This window comes from Mauremys mutica, chromosome 9 (genome assembly GCF_020497125.1).
Source record: "Mauremys mutica isolate MM-2020 ecotype Southern chromosome 9, ASM2049712v1, whole genome shotgun sequence".
Classification (NCBI taxonomy): domain Eukaryota; kingdom Metazoa; phylum Chordata; order Testudines; family Geoemydidae; genus Mauremys; species Mauremys mutica.
In genome coordinates, this window is record NC_059080.1 from 14,613,007 (window position 1) to 14,630,546 (window position 17,540).

The 17,540-nt window shown below is 39.6% G+C and overlaps 1 protein-coding gene across 1 annotated transcript in view; it reads left to right on the plus strand.

Moving 5' to 3' along the window:
- The window catches only part of STAG2 (stromal antigen 2), a 174,916-nt gene that overhangs the window by 116,536 nt on the left and 40,840 nt on the right, over window positions 1–17,540 (plus strand). Inside the window, exons 16-23 of the mRNA XM_045030088.1 lie at window positions 3,219–3,322; window positions 3,552–3,644; window positions 3,841–3,930; window positions 4,960–5,163; window positions 11,562–11,632; window positions 11,965–12,052; window positions 12,148–12,228; window positions 16,379–16,471. Coding sequence (XP_044886023.1) covers window positions 3,219–3,322; window positions 3,552–3,644; window positions 3,841–3,930; window positions 4,960–5,163; window positions 11,562–11,632; window positions 11,965–12,052; window positions 12,148–12,228; window positions 16,379–16,471 — 824 coding nt within the window. The remainder of the gene's footprint in view (window positions 1–3,218; window positions 3,323–3,551; window positions 3,645–3,840; window positions 3,931–4,959; window positions 5,164–11,561; window positions 11,633–11,964; window positions 12,053–12,147; window positions 12,229–16,378; window positions 16,472–17,540) is intronic.

Consider the following 17,540-nt stretch of genomic DNA (forward strand, 5'->3'; position numbering starts at 1 on the left):
GATATTTTCACATCTAAATCTGACCTTTGCATTAAAAATACGCATGGTTTGTTGTGGGAGGAAATCATTACCAATACAAGGTTCTTCTGTTTTGCCTGTCTGTAGCACCTTGAGTATTCACAAAATGCTTTTCAGCAGTAGTAGCACATTTTTAAGACATCAGAATTTCCATGTCTACTCTTATTTGAATGATTTGGCTCATCAGGGTATCCTCACAGGAGGTTGTAGCAAAAGCTCTGTCATAAATATGCACTAGGGTTCAAGATAAACCAGAAGAAATTACACACACCACCAGATCAGACCTTTTATTGGGGCAATCTAGAGTCTCAAAAAAGCAGAGATTTTCTTCCAGAAGAAAAGCATTTTAAAAATTGGGTTGCAGCAATAAAATTATTTCAAGAGGATTCATGTCAAATAGTAACTTTCTTCAAGATTGGCTTTGGCCATGTATGTGGCTCTGTTTGCCTATCTAGAGATGAGGCTTCTGCATCCCTGGCTATCAAAAAATTGTATGCCAAATACAGACAGCATGATTATGAAATTGACACTACCTAGGGTTGTGTTCCTGACTCTCATATGGTGGACTCAAACTTCAGTGTGTCCTCAAAGGAGTTATATTCAGTTCCTAAACTCTTCACTTGCAGGCAAAGAGAATATACTAGCAGATTAGTATGAATGGTCATTCTGGAGTGAATGACTTCTCCCTGTGGAGATGTCAGGACAGAGACTTATTCGCAACAAGAGACAGCTCTAAATGTCAGAGGTTTTGCTCCAGACCAGGAGCAGACCATCAGTCTCTGATGCATTTCTTGTAGATGGGGAGTAGGTCTCCTGTGTTCTCTTCCTCACCCCCATTTCCCCTGATTCAAAGAGTTCTAGGTAAAAATCAAACAATATAAAGCCAAAGTTAACCTGATTGCTCCAGCTTGGGCAAAACAGTGGTTCTTAGAACTATTTCAACTATCACAAGGAGTTTTATCTGTCTGTCTCTTCAATTCCATTCCTATTGACAGAGCAAAAAGGTCTGATTTGCTATCCAAACTAAGACTCTGTCTCCTTAACAGTAAAAGCCACAGGAACCTCACCAGTCTGGTACTGTACTGTTAAGAAAAGGTACAGTAGATTCAGTTGAACTCCCAGAACCAGACAAATCACTTTTGTTATCATAACTAAAAAAAGATTCTCTTTGTGGGAAACAAACAATATCATAAACTCAGCTTCAGCTCCTGACCAGTCCATACTGGGATACTTCATTTGAAATTCTTGGGACTCAGTGATTGCTAAAAGTATTTATAAGTGGCCATCTTAACTCATTATACTTTAGTCAAGCAAAAGATTGTATTGTATCCATGATGTAGATTCTTGAAGTCGTTGGTGAATGTCTACCTTTCATTTAGAGTATTTACACCTACATGACACCCCAATCTAGTAGTTACTCAGCTCATGAAACTTCCCTTCAGACTCCTGAGAGGATGTTACCTGTTTTTTCTCTCAAGACAGCCTTTATTGTAACTATTAATCTGCTAGAAGAGTGAGTAAGAGACAGGCTTTCATAACTGACACACCCTCCCGTGTTGTTTGCAATGGTGGTGTAGCCATGTTGCTCCTAGGAAATCAGAGAGACAAGTTGGATGAGGTAATATATTTTATTGCATCAGCTTTTGTGGGTGAAAGAGAGAAGCTTTTGAGCTACACAGAGCTCTCCTTCAGGACTGTTTCAGATCTGAAGAAGACCTGTGTGTATCTTGAAAGCTTGTCTCTTTCACCCACAGAAGCTGATCTAATGAAAGACAGTACCTCATCCACCTTGTCTCTCTGACACCCTCCCATGCCCTCTTATGGTATTTCACAAAGATAAAGTGATCCTACTTCCATACCCAAATTTTTTCCTGGTGATAACCAAATTTCATCTTAACCAGTTTGTAAACTTACGAGTATTTTTACCTAGACCACACTCTTTCAGGAGAAGTAAGCTACCTGCCTGGGATGCTATGATAGCATTAGCTTTCTGTTTGAGTAGATCTCAGGAATACAGGAAATCACCTGAACTGCGTCTCTCTTATGGAGAAAGAGTGAAGGTCAGGCTGTTGCATATTAATGTCTTTCTAAATGCTCTTAGACTCTGTACTGAAGAATGTTATAAACACACATCTGTTACTCTTCCATGAGGGCTTAGAGCACACTTATTAGAGTAAAGGCCAGTTCCATGTCCAGCCTTAGATATATTCCAGATTAAAAACCTGTTGAGCTGCTGTTTGAAGCTCTATTCATACTTTCACAAAACATTATTTCTTAGAACTGGTATCTATATCAGATGCACAGTTTGGTAAAGCAGAATTACAGTCTGTTTAACTAGGCCTCCTTTCACACTATCTGGAGGGAGGAGTACTGTTTGCCAGACTGCCAAGGATGCAAATGTGCAGAGGTCACTTGAAGAAGAAATGAAGAATACTCACCTGTAATCATAGGTTCTCATGATGGACTGCACATTCACACTGCCTGCCTACCTTTCCCTCTTCCTTGGAATCCTAATTTCAACTTTGAACCCGAGAATGCAGTAGAAAGAACTGAGACAACTAGTACACCTTGTCACCTTTTATAGCCCTACTCTCTGAACATTTGGAGCTGCAAGTGAAGGAGAGGCAGGGAGTGTAAGGGTGCCCCAATGGCTGCTGCTGTCAGAATGTTCCACAGGTCCAAGCTGCACTGCCAGCTCATCCCAAGACTCCTAACGCGAAGAGGTCATCTTGTAGAATTCCAGTTATAGGTGAATAACTCTAAAGTTCTGTTTACTGTCACATCTACATACCCACATGCAAAAATAATTAAATGCCAAAAACAATAGATTTTTGGGGAGAGGGGAAATAGGAAAATTACAAAATCTGCCACTCCTGTGACACAAGTGTAGCCTTCTTTACACTAGAAAAACAAAAACAGCGTACTAAATTTACAGCACAGATCACATGACTCTGTTGCATCATTCCCCCAACATTATATATTTTCAGTCTGATCCTGTGAGGTGCTGAGCATCTTCAGTTTCTCTTCATATCAATAAGAGTCGAGGGCTCTCTGTACCTCACGGAGTCATAAGCCCTCGGCTTACAAACTTTGAAGTAAAAACCTTGTTGCTTGATGTCTAAGGAATCCAGTGCTATGGAACTAATATATATGAAAAAGTGACAAGTTGCAATTATGATCTGTTTTCTTTTTAATTTCAGCTTTAACTGATAGGCAGGAAAGTGCACTGATTGAAATAATGCTGTGTACAATTCGACAAGCAGCAGAGTGCCATCCACCTGTGGGAAGAGGAACAGGGAAAAGGGTATGACCTATAACTTTGAAACAACATATATTGTTAAGAGAGAAATTCTGTTAAATTCTGCCTTTTTATTGTGTTTTTCTGTTCTTCTAGTGGTACCAGGCCTTTCATAGCCCTGATTTTTTGACTGTACTGAATAAGAAGAGTGTAAAATAGTTTAGTCTCAAAATCTGTTTAAAAAAACAAAAAGTCAGTTTTTAGTTATAAAAACTTCCTTACATCAATAATTTAGGTGCTGACAGCAAAAGAGAAGAAAACACAGCTGGATGACAGGACAAGAATTACAGAGCTTTTTGCAGTGGCACTTCCTCAGTTATTAGCAAAAGTAAGTTTAATTCCATTTGGAGGTAGTGGTTGTGTGTTGTCAAAATGTTAGGCACAAGTATATTAGATACTTGTTTAGCTTTTTGTTTTGATCATGTGTTAGCAATAAATAGCTAGGTCTTATAGCTAAGATTATTATTGTAATAACTTCAAAACAAAAATCTTATAGGCCTTAATTATTTTTGTTTATTTGACAGTATTCTGTAGATGCAGAAAAAGTGACCAACTTGTTGCAGCTGCCACAGTATTTTGACTTGGAAATCTATACAACAGGACGATTAGAAAAGGTAAGATAAAATGAAATTAAAGAGAGGGAAAAATGAACTGAGACCTTGTCCTCACTGAGATTTCAGACATCAGCGCTGCGATGCTGGTGAAAACCGCTTGTGTAAGTGCTGTTTGCTCTGGTGCATCTACACCAGTGAAGAAAAGGCCTGAGCTTCATGGTCTCCACTGGCTATTTGTCTTAGAGTGTCAGAGCCCAAGTTTACTTTTGAAAGATTTTTTTGGCCAAGGTCAGTAGAGGAGAGTCTTTCTAGACAATGATTGTCATGTAAGAGCATCCCAGTTCTGGGCTATCAGGGTTATTACATTTCAGAACAGGTACACGATTTGGGGAGAGATGCTTGTGCTAATCTTAGTTGTAGCTAATATAATTAGGTTCTAACTTTTGTAAGTACTAAAACTAGTAAAACACAAAACTTGCAATTGAGAAGTGTCAATTGAGCTACATAGTTGTAAACTTTTTATTGTTAGTAAAAATTGTTTATGGTATTACAATTTGAGAGGTGATATATTGACATTTTCTCCCTGTGGTGGTATAGAGCAAATATACTTGATATGTGTTTATAAATACAGGGGTTGCTCTTAAAAGCTTTTCTATTTTGCTTTTGATGACTAGATATTACCACAATGTTGCCTGTATATCATACATTACATCACGACACAACTAAAATGTTTTTCTGGTGACCATCAGGTACAAATACAAGTATTTTGGAGTGGGAAATAAATGTTTTTCTATACACTGTGCAACTATCACCATTAATTTAACTACTATCTAAAATTTTTGTTATGTTTTGTATTTTAAAATGTTAAATTTGGTATATGTTTTAAATTTGTAGTCTTCACTGACCCCCAATTAATTTTTTGTTTTGTATTTTACTGTATTGCTACTATCACTTTCTCTAGAGAATTGGCAGTTTTCTAAAATAGTGTTTTATGTTCAATACGACACAGTCATGAAAGTAACAAAACAATCTAAAAATCTTTGCTTTAATAACTAGAATATAATTGGAACTTTGTTTTTACTTTTGTAGCATTTGGATGCCTTATTGCGACAGATCCGAGATATTGTAGAGAAGCACACGGATACGGATGTTTTAGAAGCATGTTCTAAAACATACCATGCACTCTGTAATGAAGAATTCACAATCTTTAACAGAGTTGACATTGCAAGAAGTCAGTTAATAGATGAGCTGGCAGACAAGTTTAACCGACTTCTTGAAGATTTTCTGCAAGAGGTACATCATGTGCATGATGATCTTTTTCATATCTTACCATTTTCATTATATCTTGTTGGCTTAGTATCTCCAAAGCATACTAAATCCACTCTAATTTACAAAACTTTTAATATAGTAATCATAGTAATATACCATTTATAGATAATATATATAAGAATGTTTATATATAATATAATATATGTCATTATAGTAACATACCATTTCAGGTCTGGTGAATCCAAGTCTGTTTTGTTCTGAAATTAAGTTGGTGGTGATTCTGTTTCCTACCCTTTCAACGTGATGTGGGTCAAAATCTGTTGGTGATTTTTTTAAACATAACTTCATAGGTTGTCTCTTTATGCTATTAAATTCACTTTGACCTTCAATTTTTAAACAATCTAGTTGCAAAATTTATATGTGGTGATGAGAGTTACTTAGCTTGTAGATTTTGCTAGTAACACTTTTAATTGGCATCCATACTTTCTATTATGTGGTATTTCGTCTTTTTTTAACTGTTTTTTTTTAATGAGTTCAGTTATTTATTATTGTATATGTAATCATCAGAGGCACTTGTTGCAGCATTAGGAAGTATTTTTTGTTTAAACAATCCTATCCCATTGTTGTTCAAATATTAGTAGGAGGTAAACACCAAGGATGAAGATGAATTATGTAGAGTGTAAAAAGGACTATCCTGGGAATAGTGGCAGGAAAAACGTAATAACATTGGCACATATCAGGTACTGGAATTGTTTCCCAAGAGAAATGGCAAAGGAACTTCCACATATGACATCTAAAATGAAAAAGGACAAAGGCAGTTTTGAAAATTTTACCCTGAGTGACTTTGCTTTAGGAGCCTAAGACTCATTGAAAATCAGTAGGACTTAGATTCCTCTGTCACTTAGGCACCTTTGAAAATTTTACCCAAAATATTAGGGAACAATCCTACATTGGTACAATAATGGACAAGATGGTCTTGTTTATATCTTTTCACAGAACTTACAGATGGTAGAGGTTCACCTCTATGAGTGACTTTAAGCTTTTATGCTCTTATGATATTACTAAGATTGATATGGTGTTTGGAATGCTGCATTGAGTCCTTACATTGTATACTGGCTTTTCTAGACATATAGCAGTTGTTTCACGTTTATATAAGAGAGAGTAAAAATCTAATTGACATTCAATTGTGAACGGTACTTTTAATCAAAACATTGTAATGCAGGCTCTTAAAGTGAGGTGAGGAGATAGAAAAGAGAGGAAAAATTAGGGTGAATCAGTCAAGGTCCACTTATACCAGCTTTCAGGAAGAAGACATCTAAGAACAATGAGCCCTGTGGGGCAGGGACCATGTCTTCTGCTGTGTTGAAACATCTAGCACAATGGGGACCTCAATCCAGATGTCTTTTGGGTGCTACCACAATCTAAATTAATAATACTCAATCTAGTGACTGGATTCAGCACAAAAATGGAACTTTTTTGTATTTTAACTTTTTGGTGTCAGAAGCTGAAAGATTTTGCTGATGAATAATTTTCAAAGGAGCTTTGTTTTCTGAATCATTATTGTTGCTTATTCATGTAATTCCTCTATGGCAGATAAGTGTTAGGCACTCTATAAATCCCAGTATGCATAAGTACCGTTTATTCTTGATATACACCTCTACCCCGATATAACGCCTTCGGATATAACGCGGTAAAGCAGCGTTCTGGGGGGGCAGGGCTGCATACTCTGGCGGATCAAATCAGTTTCAATATAACGCAGTTTCACCTATTATGCGGTAAGATTTTTTGGCTCCCGGGACAGCATTATGTCAAGGTAGAGGTGTGTTTCAGTAGAAACTGAAAGGAACCCCAGAAAATTTGTCCTGCTAAAGACAGTGTAAGCCATCTTGTAGTATCTAAACAAAAAAGAAACCACAAAAGCTGATTTTTTCCAGAACATCATGAACGATCTGAAAACTTCTTTGCAAATTTCACAAACCAGTTTTATGACTTCCATATCCCACTGACTGTGAATTACCAGGAGGATATTCTTCTTAGCTATCCCACAGTGAATGAGAGCATTAATGCTATAGTTAAACCAAATTTTTCTCAAAAGGGTTTTTTTTGCACAATAGAGCTGTTAGTCTTAGCAAGACCCTGCATAGACCTCTGCATGAAAACAAATTCTGCTACAATATTAATTGATGTGTGTGAAATAACTTCATTCCTACCTCCAAACACACAATCATGGCTCATAGTTGGAAATACTTGTTGATGTTGAACATAAATTAATTTCTCAATTATTATTTTGGAGGATGGAATTTTCAAGCTCTCTGGGCTTCTGTTTCTGTGATGATCATAGAATCATAGAATATCAGGGTTGGAAGAGACTTCAGAAGGTCATCTAGTCCAACCCCCTGCTCAAGGCAGGACCAGTCCCCAGATGGATTTTTGCCTCAGATCCCTAAATAGCCCCGTCAAGGATTGAACTCACAACCCTGGGTTTAGCAGGCCAATGCTCAAACCACTGAGCTATCCCTCCCCTTGATGTTATGATCAGATTCTCCTTCCCAATGTGTGAAAAAGAAGGGAAGAGCTTTAGTTACTCATCTCCCTTGCCCCCTTAGTTCTCAGCTACTGCACTGTACTGCAACCTGCCTTACTCACCAGCTATGCTTCTGGTTCTTCCTGCTCCTTGGCTGGAAGTTGGATTCCATCTCAGAATCCCAAACAGCAGTGCCTGCCTCATTGAAACAATGCACAGAAGAGGCAGTGAAAATCCAGTTACTGCCTCCTTTGAGAGGGACGATAGAAAGCAAGAGGTGGATCCTGGCATGGCAGGGAGATAAGTCAATATCACTCAAAAATGGCAAACTCAGGGGAAAAAAATGCTGAAATCCCAATGGCATCTTGGAAAAATAAGTATTGTGGAATCCATTGTGTCCTGATTGAGATGAGTGGAGCATCTACCTCTTAGCTATATTGTTTCAGATTGTCTGTGGACTCAGATAGGACATCCTGTGGAAAATCTGTGACCCAGATACTTTTGGGGGTTTGTGGCCCTTCTTCCTCCTGGAAATGCAAGATTATAAAGGTCTAGGGAAGACTAGAGTCCAGGCTCCAACCTGAGCCGAGAAGTCTACACAGCAATGAAACAGCGCCGCAGCCCAAGCTGTGTGAGCCCAAGTTGTCACAAGCTAGGAACGGATTTTTCTTGGCCGTGTAGACATACCTGAAGAAAACAAAGCCCTTCTCTTCCTCAAAGAATGACAAGCTCTCCACCCTCTAAGTAATTGAAGGAAGAACTGGACTTCAATGGGGAAGATACACCTCTACCTCGATATAGCGCTGTCCTCGGGAGCCAAAAAATCTTACCGTGTTATAGGTAAAACCCCGTTATATCGAACTTGCTTTGATCCACTGGAGTGCACAGCGCCGCGGCCCTCCTCAGCCCCCCCGCCCAGCATTGCTTTACTATGTTATATCCGAATTCGTGTTATATTGGGTCGCCTTATATCAAGGTAGAGGTGTAGTTTGTTTTATTATTATTATTATTATTCCTGGGCTCTTATCCAAGTTGGTATATCCTGTCCTTTACAGTCTTAGAAATAAAGATTTTTTTTTCTTTTGCAGCATGTGTAGCTCTTGTGCCTGGCTACAAACACAGTGCAAATTGCAAAATGTGCTGGGAATTCACAGAAATGATTAAAGGTCTCCAGACCTGTCATCCTATTTGTGATGCTGCTCTTGACATAACTCTGTTCACATTGTATTGTTAGCTGTTGGTAGAAGGATTTTGTGGGTCTGGGCTTCAGAAACAGAAGATATATCTATATCCCACTTGGTGCAGGCCCTCTCTGATGGCATCAAGTTGTATGAGGAAGACCTAGGATGTTGCCATGAAGGAATCCTCAGATCTTTGTAAGTTTGAGTTTCTTCAGGATAGGAGGGAGAAAAACCATCCCCCCTGGTCATTTCATAACAGATTTAGGTATTCTGTTCTGGGCCCTCTTTCCAGAAGCGTCCTCCCTTCTCCAAGCAATCAGAAATGAAGAATTGCTGGCTCAACCCCACCAATCATAGGAGACTGAAAATCTGGTCTAGACTAGTACACTTATGACTGGCTTTCAGGGCCGCCCAGAGGATTCCGGGGGCCCGGGGTCTTCGGCGGCGGGGGGGCCCTTCCGTTCCGGGACCCGCCGCTGGAGTGCCCCGAAGACCCGCGGCGGGAGCCCCCCGCCGCCGAATTACCGCCGAAGCGGGACCCGCCGCCGAAGTGCAGCCCGGTCTTTGGCGGTAATTCGGCGGGGGGGGTCCCCGCCGCGGGTCTTCGGGGCACTTCGGCGGCGGGTCCCCGAACGGAAGGGGCCCCCCGCCGCCAAAGACCGGGCTGCGCTTCAGCGGCGGGTCCCGCTTCCCCCCAGCCCCAGCCTCTTACCCCCGGCTCCCTCCTCACCTGGAGTCTCAGCGCCTCGCCGGAACAGCCACAGCGTGTGGCCGGCGGGGCCTGAGCTCCGTCCCGCTCAGAGCTGTGTGGTGAGGGGGCAGGGCTGGGAGCTCCACGCCGAGCGGAGGGAGCTCAGGCCCCATTGGAGCTCCCAGCCCCGCCCCCTCACCGCGGGGCTCAGGGGCCCCGGCGGAGACTCGGCGCTTGATGCGCTGAGGCTCCAGGAGAGGGGCGGAGGCAGGAGCCTCCGCTGTTCTCTTGGGGGCCCCTGCGGAGCCCGGGGCCTGGGGCAAATTGCCCCCTTTGCCCCCCCCTCTGGGCGGCCCTGTGGTTTTTGAGTATTATCAACAGGGAGTTGTCATTGCATTGTCTCTCCTTCTCTTCTCTACTACATGTATTCTTACAGTACTAGGGATCACCCTCAGGGATCCCTACAGAAATAGAAATTGGCAGTTGAGGTGGTAATGATAATATTTAGCATTTATAGAACCTTCCATCTGATCTCAAATCATTTTACAAGACATGGTAAGGTGAATTTCTATAAATCTAAAATTAAGCAATTACTTCAAATCTGTTTTGCAAAATAGAAAAAAATTGTTGCCATTCTAAAATGATTGCAACATCTCTGCAAGGTCAGTAAGTATTGTAACCATATTTCAAAAGATGAAACGGAAGTGTGCATTGTTAAATGACCTGACCAAGGCTACAAAGGAAGCGCTAAGAATAGGTCTCAAGTCTCCAAGATCTTTCATCTTTATGGTCTCTATGTACAACCTCTTCTCAGAAATAGCCCGGTTGACTGCTACCACAAAAAAATAATAAACAGCATGACACTTGAGAATTTCCAAAAATAATCCAAGACACTTAGCAGGATTCTGCCATGTGACTCAGCTAGCTGAATTGAAACTGAACCCAGATTATGTTATAGGAGTTTATTCAAATTGCAGAGAACCAATTCTGTAACTTAGTGTGTGTTGAAGTCCTTTGATTTGTTGTCACTTAGTTTGGATAGTATTTTTAGTATGTTCATACTCAATCCCTAACTTGTAAGGTTCTCTCCTTGTTTATGGAACTAATTTGTTATAATTTAGCTTTTAAATATCTAAAGGAGATTTCTTCTAATGAAAATTTTAAACATTTATGTATTTCATCTTCATAGGTGAGTCAGATTGCCAGAATAGTCTTTCCCCAGATGAGCATAGTGATGAGCATATATTGCCTGCTGGTCAGCCATTTTATTCAAGAAACTTCAATTACTGTTTTCCCCAGGCCCTCTTTTTGAAAATTTCCGACAGCAGTAGGAACAACCTGATTGTTAAAATTAAGTTGATAGTGAAATGTACTCCAGTGACTAATTAATAGTAATTAATGTCTTAGGTACACATAGCCACATGGGCGATATGTTATGTTTAAGTTGTCAGGGTACTCTTGGCGAGACAGGAGAGAAGTAGGGAGGCAGGGAGAAGTTTGGATGTAAGGTACAAATCAGGGAAAGAATATCTGTAAAGTTTCCTACCTATCTCTTTTGTTTTGGTTTAGAGTTGAGCCTGAACATGTTCCTAAGGGGTTTACTAAGCTACATTGAAGGTTTCCACATTTCTTTTTGGAAAAAGAGTTGTTTTATGACTGAGGTACTTGCCATATCAGTACTGACCAATGGTCCATCTAGTCCAGTATCTGTTGTGTGACAGTGGCCTCTGCTGGATTCTATGGAGAAACGTGAATCACCTTCAGAATACACCTGCCCGATTGTGCTATGCTACGTATGCCATATAGAAAATTTCTACCTGATCTTAGCTCTGGTGAGCAATTTATCTGAAATGTGAGGCTAGATAGTTCTCATAACTTACTCTAGCTAGTGTTTTGTATCTTGTTGTTGTAATACCACTTTTCCTAACACAGATATGAATTATTCCAAAATGTATTGATGCCTTCATACTAGTTCATTTAACACACTTTTTACTGCAACTCTTACAACAAAATACTTGTGTAATAGGGTGAGGAACCTGACGAAGATGATGCTTATCAAGTCTTGTCTACGTTAAAGAGAATCACTGCTTTTCACAAGTAAGTAGAATCTCAGCCTGAATATCTTGATTTTCGTATTTGTAACATACTATAGTTTCTTATATTATTAAATTGACCATGTTAAATTTTGTGAGAAACTTATATTTTGTTCAGTTTAAATTCAGAACTGTGCATAACATTGGCAAATCTTGAATAGAAGACTATTATAAATACAAAAGCTTTTATACAAAAATATCCTTATGATTTAAACTGAACTCTCTCTGGTTTCTTTACTAGCATAGAGTAGTTATTAAATACCAAATTCCAAATTAGTGTAATAAAATATAGCCATTTGATGTGTTACAACACAGTTTCATTTCTGCTTTCTCCAGTGCTCATGACTTGTCAAGGTGGGACTTGTTTGGTTGCAACTACAAATTATTGAAAACTGGTATTGAAAATGGAGACATGCCAGAACAGGTATTTAAAATATGCATATATAAGTATAACAGTGAAGATACTTTGTTAATGTTTATATTGGGATTTTTTCATCTAACTTTTTTTCTTAATCATAGATTGTTATTCATGCACTGCAGTGTACTCATTATGTAATCCTTTGGCAATTAGCAAAAATTACTGAAAGCAGCTCCACAAAGGTATGTCATGCTCGAGTGGTAAGTCCAATTGAATGTATAATCTTTATAGCATTGTGAGAGCCTGTTAAATTCCTACTATAATCTGTATCACCTCTAGGATCACCCCCATCTACCCTCAATTTTTAGGGCTGGTTGAAACTTTTGAAATTACGATGAAAAATGACTTTTTTTCACACATTTTTACACATTTTTTTACACATCTGAATTCCTTCTGCCCTCACTTTTTCCTTCCTACTATTTAAAATATAACATTGGGTCTGTGTAAATAAACAAGCTGTAGAACTTTTAAAGATCTAATTTAAAGTAACAGTAGCAAAGTAACTCAGATGCAAATTAGCTACTCTGTCAGTGTGATACATATCAGAATAAAATTCTTAATACAGAGTAGTGAACCAAGTGTACAAAATATAGTATAATCAAGGCTCTTTGTGCCCTTCAGGAATTGGATCTAAATTGTGCACAAGCCCTGAGGTATCTGTGGTAATTAATTTAAATGAAGAGGTTTTTATGTATTAAATTTCATAAAGCAATCTGTGCAGTATCCTGCAATTTGTTTCTGTATTGCTAAATACTAAACATTATAAAAGTTAGTAAACGATGAACAAAACACAAACTATAATGAACAAATCATTTGAAGGATCAAACTTTACCTGGTAAAATCAAGAAATTGCAGAGTTTATGGGTATGTGCTGAATTAGGTGACGCTACTTTACTTGGTGCTTCTCTCCTTTTCAAATGCATAAAATAGTTCAAATTAGGGACTTGACTTTGAATTTTCTGAGTTTTGTCCATTGTTTTTGCAAAAAGAAATATTAACATTGCTTAATATAGTGTTTCATTATGTGGTATATGAAGGGTTTGACAAAGCAAAATGTATCAAGTCCTAAAGGGCTAGCTTCTGGTATGGGTTTTTTTTTTTTGGGAGACAGGGAGGAGGCCCATTAATGAAAATGTCAGGTACCCTGGTTTTGATGCTCAATAACTAAACAAAACAAAACGGAATTGACTGAATTGTGGTTTAACAAAAAGTTTAGTGCAGGGGTCCCCAACGCTGTTCTCGCGGGCACCAGGGCACCCGCCGGGGCGTCTAAGTGCACCCGCATACTGACTGGCAGACAGGCATCCACCAAAATGCCACCGACGAGCTGCGTCATCCAGAGGCATTGCCACCGAAATGCTGCCGATTTTCGGTGGTATTTTGGCGGCGACGCCTCTGGATGGCAGTGCTTGTCAGTGGCATTTCAGTGGTGACACCTACTGACGTTGCCGCTTGTCGGCGGAATTTCGGCAGATGCTTGTCTGCCGCCACGGTCCTCCGTGGCTCGTCGTCAGGCTCCTGCCAGACAAAAAAGGTTGGGGACCACTGGTTTAGTGCCTGGTAATTAAGGTTTGTCACAAGGGTGATTGAAGAAATGGAGGTAAGTACTGAATAATGAGGTTTAAGAATTGAAACTCTGACAGTTCACTGAAACTATGTCAGGATCCCAATAAGGGCAGAGAGGGCCAATGGTCAGAGCAGGGGGAGTAGCAGAGGAGTTTGCAGTTGGGTTCTAGACCAGAGTTGATACCAAGGGTCAGAGTCCAAGTCAGGTTTCATGGTCCAAGTTGGGACACGAAGCCAGGAATTCAGGAGCAAGGAGCAGGAATGGTCATGGCAGCTACAGGAGATCTGTGGTGGTGCCTGGACAATTCAATTTACGTAGAGCAGAGAGCCAATCAGGAGCCATGAGACTGCTGTCTTACATACCGTAGGGGCAGAACTTCCCATGGGCTGTGGCCCCAGTGGATCTTGGGAACTGGCGTGGAAGCTGATGACAGCTGCTGCTGAGCGGCTGGCTGGTAGCTCTGCAGGCCTGGGCTATAGAGCTGTGGGGCCATATAAGCTAGGGCAACATTATAATGCCTTCAATAGAAATGAAGAAAAAATACTAGAAAAAATGGTCACTTTGAGATTATTTTTTCTTATTAAACAATCACATTTTTGAAAAGTAAAACTTCATCGTTTAGTTTAAAAGTTAAACTTATTTTATTATATATTTAACTGCTTCACTGCTGCCAAATATACCAGGTATATACTTCAGTTGATTACAATTGAATGTCAATCGAACATGATGGCAAAGGGATTGGAGCAGAGAACCAGAAGTGGAAGGGATGCATTAAGCTTGATAAAAGTTTTGTAACAGTACAAGGTCTAACTTAGTCACTGACAGTCTGAACAAACTGAAATGGAAATGAGTGTAAGGTTCAGCTTTGCTGGTGATGGAGTGCAGGCTATTAAATTGGCAGATTACATTATTTTTCTCTCGAGAATAGCTGTAAAATCCATTTTAATACTTTCAAGATCGGAATAAATAAATTTGTTTTAAAGTGTGAGAAAGCAGATGTAATTCAGAATATCTTATTCATATGTGTAGTCCCATTGACTTCATGTAATAAATTTGAATGGTGGATGGAATGGGTATATGTTTCATGTATTATATAAAAATACATAGAAACAATATTAAGGTTGCAATGACAAGTATGTAAAAGGTAGGGCATGTTGCTTGAGCACAAGAACAAGTTAAACCTGAGCTGGCACCAATAACAAGTTATTTTTTTGTGGGCTACCCATTCAAACGGGGTGTGTAACACCCTGAATGTGTGGGTTTTACGTATTTCTCTGTTATAGGGAGCCACCTTTCAAGTGTCCAAGGTCTACTAGAGTTCAGTCACCTGTTTAGGCTCCACCGTTTGGGCCTCACATCAGGTTTTATTCACTGGTGACAGCAGCACAGACCTCCTTACCACTTGGGCTAAAGGAATAACTACTTTAGATGGCAGCAGTAGTAATCTGTTATCCTCTATAGACCAGCCACCAGAGGGGAGTATATATATAAAACTGAAACAGCAGATTTACATATGCATTTATAGACTGTGTACTAAGGGCATGGATCTGGCAGATTCTTTTTGAAAGGCAGAATAATTGAGTGGATGAGATTTAAGTCTGCTATATTAGAGGCCTGAGTTTTCTTCCCAGTTCTATCAGAAGTGTCCTGTGCAACCTCTCAGTTACTCTTTCTCTGAAATAATGCTGCTGCTTGCATCTCTCCTATGCTAGAGATGTTTAGCCTTATTGATAATTCTATGCACTTCATAACCTTTATGATTGACCGCCTGTGAGCTTGAGGTGAGACTAGAACTTGTGGTGTCTAGTTCCTAGCCCAATTAACCTTCCTGTAGCCCAAAGGATAGTAGTAGGAGGATTCATTTTACCTGTGTCCGGTCAGAAGGTTCAGTTTTGTGGAGGGTTTTTTTTCTCCTCTCCCCTGGATGACTGGAGGTATTAATTGGCCACCTCACTTTGAATGGTTCTGTGAAATATGTGTAAACTGCTTATAGTAGGCTGTTCCACCTTGTATTTAGCTGTGACATTCTGAATAGATTTCCTTGACCTGAAGATCTCTATGTAAGCTTGAAAGCTTCTCTCTCACCAACAGAAGCTGGTCCAGTAAAAGACCTCACTCACCTTGTCTCTGTAACTTCAGAATTATTTTCTCTACCATGTTGACTATTTTTTTTATTTAAAGAAATATCTGTTCAAAGGAACATAGGTGTTAATCTTGGGAGGATAAATTAGTGAGTTGATGATGCAGCCATATGCACAAAATTCATTCAGTTTTAGCTAGGCTTACCTAATTTTCTGGAGTGCTGTCACAATTGGAAGTCTGTGAACCTGAACACAACCCCTCCCTCACAGATTCTTTTATTTAAAAAATGAAAAGCGGCAGGAAAGTTTTGCTCGCATTTTTCAAATACTGTCGGGGAAGGGAAAGGAGAGCTCCCATTCATCCACTCATAGGAGCTCTTTAACTGAAACACAGAGGAGAGAAATCACAGCTTCCATCTTCAAACTTGAGAGATTTTCTCTGCTCCTTGAGTATATCTTAAACTCAGTCCCCTAAGTATGTTTCCTCCAAGTATATCGGGGTGATGACGTATTCAGTCTACTACAACACGCCTCTGTCAAGTTCATATGGGCTGGAATTTTCAAAGGCACCTGAGAGTTAAACACTTAGCTCCCATTTCAATCTATAGACTATTTATTCTTCAGTATAATTTAAAAAGTGTTAAACTGTATTTCATTTCTATTTAAAATGTTTTATTTTTAAAGGAGGACCTTCTACGTTTAAAGAAACAGATGAGGGTATTCTGTCAAATTTGTCAGCACTACCTGACCAACGTAAACACTGCTGTTAAAGAGCAGGTTAGTGACTATTCTGAGCCTTACTCTTTTATAACAGTGATTTGATGCTTTTAGAAGTGTTTAAATGATCTAAACAAGAAGTAATTATTTTAGTATTGCCTGCATGGGTATGTGATATGTGCAGTTTGCTGGATGCTCAAGTTCAGTCAATAGCAGTGTCCAGTAGTGCTGTGCATGTATTCTGCCTCATTCCCCCATGGACTATATAAAAGAGCTTTATATGCCCAACTACAACTCATTTCCTTCAGACAGCCATAAGCAGCAAGTACAAACTTCCAGGAAATACTGTTACTTCATAGGTGTAAAATAGTTCTTTGTTTATATTTAGGAATAATAGTTATTAGAATGGAAAAAAATACCCAGTAGGGTTAAAAATTCTGTATTGTCAGCTGTGGACATAGTTACAGGTGAAGCAGAGTCTGTTGGTTTGTGGGTGTGTCCCATCTTGTGATAATCCAATGTCTGTTTCTGACAAACATACTTAGGACCTTTTCTGTCAAGAATTGTGGAACATATTTTAATTTTTGCTATTTGTGCAAGTCAGTCACCAACTATCTATGTAGAGACCAGAAAGGTCCATTAGAAAGAAACACCTCTTATAGATGGATATAAAGACATTATTTTCTGGCACTGATTTGCTTGAGGAGTCTGTACTGAGATCCTAATCTCATTCTGTTGATTCAGGATCTGGTAGTTTGTGAAGCTTGGGTGCTAGATGAGCTCATGTGTTTGGATCTGATGCCAGGGCGCCTTTAAACCACTCTTTAGAAGTTGGATTCAGTTACCTTGATGCTTTCTGTTCTGTTGACTTTGGCATTGGTCACTGGTCGAGCTCCTCCAGAATAATCTTTCTGTACTTACTTCGAATTTGGTTCTGTCCTCTCCTGTCTTGGCACTTTCACCAATGGGGCATGAGAGTGTTTGCACAAATAACAGATGACACCACCATCATCCTCAGAAAAATGGAAGGATGAAGTTGCCACTGATACTCCTGTCCCAGAAGGTAGTCATTTCTCCTTATCTTTACCAGACAATTTCGTGGCCCTCTTGACAGCACAGGGGAGAGAGT